The sequence below is a fragment of the Gaeumannomyces tritici genome (assembly GCF_000145635.1).
Source record: "Gaeumannomyces tritici R3-111a-1 unplaced genomic scaffold supercont2.6, whole genome shotgun sequence".
NCBI lineage: Eukaryota > Fungi > Ascomycota > Sordariomycetes > Magnaporthales > Magnaporthaceae > Gaeumannomyces > Gaeumannomyces tritici.
In genome coordinates this window covers 567,806-572,727 of record NW_008804550.1, presented here as the reverse complement: position 1 = coordinate 572,727, position 4,922 = coordinate 567,806, and the positions used below count along the sequence as shown (strand labels likewise).

Genomic DNA, 4,922 nt, shown 5'->3' with positions numbered 1-4,922 from the left:
CCCCCCTACCCCCCTCCCCCCCCCATGACACTTGGAATGGTGACGGCCAGCACGGGCCACAACGACAACCGCCTGTCCCAGAGGTCACGACGGTCAAGGGAAGAGGGAGCTGGCGACTGACATGGGGATTGACCGCGTCTATTTCTTCTTGTACGCTAGATATCTCCCCCAATTTACAGCCACTAGTTTGTACATTTACTCCGAACAATCACTATTTTCCCCGATAAGCGCCCGCATTTCTGCTTCCTGCTCCTTTTCGACTTCGGAATCGTCCTTCACCTCGGCCCCGCCTAGCTCAAGCTCCGAATTATATGGATCAAGCTCCATATCTGGATTAAAAAATCGATTAAGCATATCGGCTGCCGCAACAGCCGTTTATATATCGTCGTACCTATTTTCAAAGAAATCCGCTTTTACCATATTCGAAAAATGGGTTTTCATGCAAATGTTGTTGTCGTCGTCTTTGTCCAGCCTATCCTTAAGGCTCAAGCTTCTCACAGTCCATCCAGTTTTCATCTGCTGGCCGCGATGGCGGTGGCCGATGGATAGGCACAGGGGGCTCCCTTTGACGACATCAATTGGCAAGCAGAGGAATTCGAAACGCAATGGGTATGTTGGCACATGCCAGACATTCGCGAAGGCCAAAGGACGATGATAAAGGCGATTCCAAAAGGGACTGGCATGGAGTCCAGTTGCCGCACCAACTGCAAGGATGCCTCGTTCCTGGCTCCTCTTGGTCTCGACCCAGACAGCGATGGGGCGGGAGATCGCCGCGCTTGATAGCGGCATTGGTCTTGTCCGCCTCTTTGGCCATTGCAATCCATGCGGCAGGCAGTTTGACTGTCGCTGCAAAGGTGGAATAGCAGGCCGCCACTGTTGACAATGCCCAGGCTTAGTCATCCGCCATAATCTTGACATGTGGCGGGTGGACGCCAATTGCGATAAGCGAACTCGAGGGCTCGCTTTTTCGATGAACATAGGTCAACCTCTCCCCGTCGCAAATTCCGCGTGGCTCTGGTTCCCCTTGGTATCGTCTCAGCAACAGGCTTTTCAGCTGGCTAAGCTCCCGATCGGCTACCAAGGGGCCAAGCTTTAGGGCCTCCTGACAATACAACCATAAGAATCGCTCCGTCTGCTGGACTCTGGCCAGGGACGGGTATCTCGGTCGCTGGGGGTCGTAGTTATCGTTTGTGAATATCGACGACACACCAACCAGGACTGAATTGATACCTGGTTTGAGAATGCGTAAATCGAAAGCAGGGAAAACGTCGTCATCCTTGATGCCCATGCGGAAATGCAGATCGTTCCGTTTTTTGCAGTGAGGGTTACCGGGTCGAACCGAGGAAACCATTTCGACAGCCGGTACCCCGAACGGCCTGGTGCATGGTCAGGTGCATGCTCACGCATTCCGCCATATGCTATCCGGGGGCTGTCAGGGAAAAGCTTGGCCCATGCTGCACAAAAAACCGGAGGGAACTTGGATCTTGGCCCGTGGTGAAATTTGTTGAATGCCTCAACCAGCAATCCGCAAAGTCTTTCGACATCGCCGAAGCTGCATATGGACTGGTTCAGACGGCAAAAATAACGCGTTTCTGAACCTTTTTTCGCGAACAGCTCCCAGAATTTCGTTACTGGGTGATGGCCTTGACCCGGGCCTTCAGCTGTCACTTCCTCCGCGTGCGGCTCGTACTCATGGATCAGGTTGAGGGCAGCAATCCGATGCCATGGGTCCAGAACCTCGCCGTTCTGCCACCGTCGCACGATGGGATCTAAATCACCGGTGTATTTGAAGTCGTGCTTGGCCAGCTCATCCTTTATATCTTCGAGCTTTTGGCGGACCCAGTCCTCGTTGGACATCTGTTTAGCACGACGGCAGTTTTTCCTTGCCGAAGCTGGGCATTTGTCAATATTAGTCGTTATACAAATGGTGGCTGATAACGGGCTTGCATCGGGCTTGTATCGGGCGAAGTGAACCGTCCCACAAAGTGGGTATTCCAGGGGCATCGGGCGTCGAACCGTAAACTGGCCTGTCACTGACACTTGAACCTCGTCTCAAAGGTGCCAGGAGGGGTCGCCGATGATCCGCGTTCGGTCATTACAATCATCGAACACAGCTGCAGGATTCACACGGGACCGGACGTTGACACTGGACCAGGATCATTTGCACACTTGCGGGCAGACCAGCCACTAGTGGGCTGGTGATGAACTGAATTGCGTCGCTCACGCTATAGCACACCGGAACATCGTAACACCAGCGTCGCTGACACCGGCTCACGCACAGGAATAGCCAACAGACGCAAGCCGCGACATGCAGCAAGGCGCTTGACTTAAAGCAGAAACGCGACAAAAAGGACAAAGACAGTAAATGTATTTACATTTTGCGGACTGAGCAGGCTCTACGGCGTCCTCTGGTTCCGACTCCGGTGCGAAATCGTCGTCGGCAGTGGTGGACGGGCCAGCGGCAGCCTTGCGAGCCACACGCTTCTTGCCGGACACAGATCTGGGGGTCTAATGAGGGCGAGCGGACGCAACTTGGGCAGTGGGGGAGGCAGCGTCCTCGTCGTCGCCGTCGTCGCCGTCGGCAGCCAATGGGTCGACCACATACGACACCGTCTTCTTCACGCGTTTGCTTCGGCGAGGGGGCTCGGTCACGGGCGTCGGGAGTGCGGTGCTCTTGCGCTTGGCCGGTGCCTGTACCGTAGGGGCGAGGTCGTCGGCGTCTTCGGCAGCCGAGGTGCCTACCGTATGCGAGACGGTCTGGCTCTTGGTCGCGGGGGTGTGTCGGCCAACGGGCTCGGCAGCAGAGGCAGGGACGGTGGCCGGCGCGATCGGGGGCAGGGTCGCGGGAGTGACAGGTGCCGCGATCACAGCTGCCGTGCTCGCATCAGGGGTCTTGGCGGCAAGCTTTGCGGCTGACCTCGTTATGCGGCGTGTAGGCTCCGACGGGGCTTGGGCTGGAGTGGTCGGGACAGGCGCTGCGCTGGAGCCCACGGTCGTGCTGTTGACGCCTCCAGTGTTCTAAACTGGAGGCGCCGATGGCTGGGCCGGCAATGGCTGGTTCAGGGGCGACCACAGCGGATCGTAGTCCCACGGCGGGTTTGTGTCCTGGGACGACGGAGCGTCGCTGTCCGGGATGGTATGCACCGGCGATGGCTGGTCCTGGGGCTGTTCGCACTCCCACGGCGGGTTTGTGTCCTGGGACGACGGAGCGTCGCTGTCCGGGATGGTACGATCCGAGCGCGGACCGGGGACGAAATAACTCGTCGTATAGCTGTTGGAAGCCATCGTGGTGGTGGTATTACCTGCTTCGAAGAAACCAGGCGAAGGATGCGGTAAGGGAACTTCCAGTTGGGAGAGGGCTGGTGAGGGCGGTCGAGCGAGCGAAACAGACGGTAGACCTGTCTCAAAGAGAACAGGCTACGGCGGTGGAGAGAGCGAAACGAAGGGTAGACCTGCCTCGAAGAGAACAGGCTACGAAACGAACGGTAGACCTGCCTCAAAGAGAACAGGCTACGGCTGCACGGCACGATATCTTCCAGTGGCAGATCAGAACTGACGATGTTCTGAAGATTCGACCCGGTTCGGACCAGGAAACCGCCCAACACAGAAAGGAGATCGTCTGGCTACGAAAGAATTCGACACACGGCACGCACACAAAAAATCCAATTCAGATTGTGTGCCGGCCGAGCCAGCCGTCGACATTTTTGGCAAGAACCCACTCCATGTGGCGCGGGGTTCAAGTCCCGTCTCACCAATTTTTGGTGATGTTTAACATCGTGGGCTCGCGTAAGAGGACGCTTGCTCCTTCCCCAACTTCACTCAAGCCCTCCGCGGCACACATTATATGGGTCCACCGGAAATCTCTGTCCTGGAGGAAGAAAAGGAAGTCTCGAGGCAGAGTGACCCCTGAGCCATTTTATTGCTTAGAGTCGGCCACGCCAACGCCAGGCTGGTGCCTAGCTAGCGCCTGGCAACAAGTCCCAGGACCTGCCGCCCCGTACACCTAGCTGGGAGCCGGCAGTATATCCGGTTATGATACTTTCACCTCTATGGTAGGCCTCTGCCAGTGCCAGAGGGACGGTCATCTGGCGCCGTAGGTGCGCAAACGAGAGGTGAAACGATCGTGATCCGGATCTCTAGTGGTGCGAGGCACGGGTGGTCCGCGAGCGGGGCCGTCGTGCCTGTTGGGGCGGCGCGGCAGGTCCAGGACCTGGTGCGCAGCGCCTTCGCGGACGAGGCCGCTATCACGCTCCACAGCACCGCGACGCTGCCTCTCGGCGCCGTCGTCGACGAGGCCCTGCGGTTCGGGCACCAGGTGCTTTCGGGATCATCCTAGGAAAAGCCTTTTCTTTTTTTTTTTTTTAAAAAAGGGAACCGTTCCCTTCCCCAACACCCCGGGCAATAATATTACTGCCTAACTGATACATCTGCAGAGGCAGACGTCCCCGAAGGACGGCGCAAGAGAAGGGACCAAACCGTCTGAATTGAACTCTCCCAACGTCAGAGATCTAACGAGAAACTCGCCGCCCAAGTAGTCTGCGGGTGGCCCGTGCACACACGTGGCTCACCGACGTGGCGGCGGTTGCCCCGACACGCTGTCATCTGCCCTTCCTAAAATGTCGATGCCCACATAACACGTGGTCCCCTTCCTGAAATCAACGATACCACTGTACAAGTGACCGTTTTCCCCCGTCAGGGAATGACTCTCCTATCCGGACCTCATCCTCTTCTGTCTCTCCTCCTCCACCGTCTTGATCTTCAGCTCCGCTCGATCGTATGTGATCATTCCCCATTGCACGGCGCTTTCTGTGCTTGCTCTCAGCTCCGTCTTGAGTCTCTTCCTCTTGTCCCCCAGCGATAGTGTCGCCTTCTTCATTAGGAACTCTCCCTTTTCCAGCTTGCTCCCAAAGCTCCTCCCCCCC

The 4,922-nt window shown here is 57.0% G+C and overlaps 2 protein-coding genes across 2 annotated transcripts; both read right to left on the bottom strand.

The window, feature by feature from the left end:
• Nucleotides 1-647: 647 nt before the first annotated feature.
• On the bottom strand, nt 648-1,857 carry GGTG_10542 (hypothetical protein; the record flags this gene model as incomplete). The annotated part of the gene is made up of 2 exons (XM_009228416.1): nt 648-1,376; nt 1,691-1,857. 2 exons carry the CDS (start codon nt 1,855-1,857, stop codon nt 893-895), a joined length of 651 nt encoding a protein of 216 aa, XP_009226680.1. The 3' UTR covers nt 648-892.
• A 294-nt stretch (nt 1,858-2,151) lies between these two features.
• On the bottom strand, nt 2,152-3,638 carry GGTG_10541 (hypothetical protein). Its single transcript, XM_009228415.1, has 2 exons — nt 3,071-3,638; nt 2,152-2,998 (listed from the first exon to the last, which is right to left on the bottom strand). Exons 1-2 carry the CDS (start codon nt 3,283-3,285, stop codon nt 2,509-2,511), a joined length of 705 nt encoding a protein of 234 aa, XP_009226679.1. The 5' UTR covers nt 3,286-3,638; the 3' UTR covers nt 2,152-2,508.
• Nucleotides 3,639-4,922: the final 1,284 nt, after the last annotated feature.

Bases quoted from the DNA above. Each gene is read 5' to 3' on its own strand.
- GGTG_10541 (XM_009228415.1), bottom strand. From the start codon at position 3,285: ATGGCTTCCAACAGCTATACGACGAGTTATTTCGTCCCCGGTCCGCGC. The intron at 2,999-3,070 runs GTCGCCCCTGAA...AGGCGTCAACAG, and splicing joins TGGGACTACGATCCGCTGTG to CACGACCGTGGGCTCCAGCG.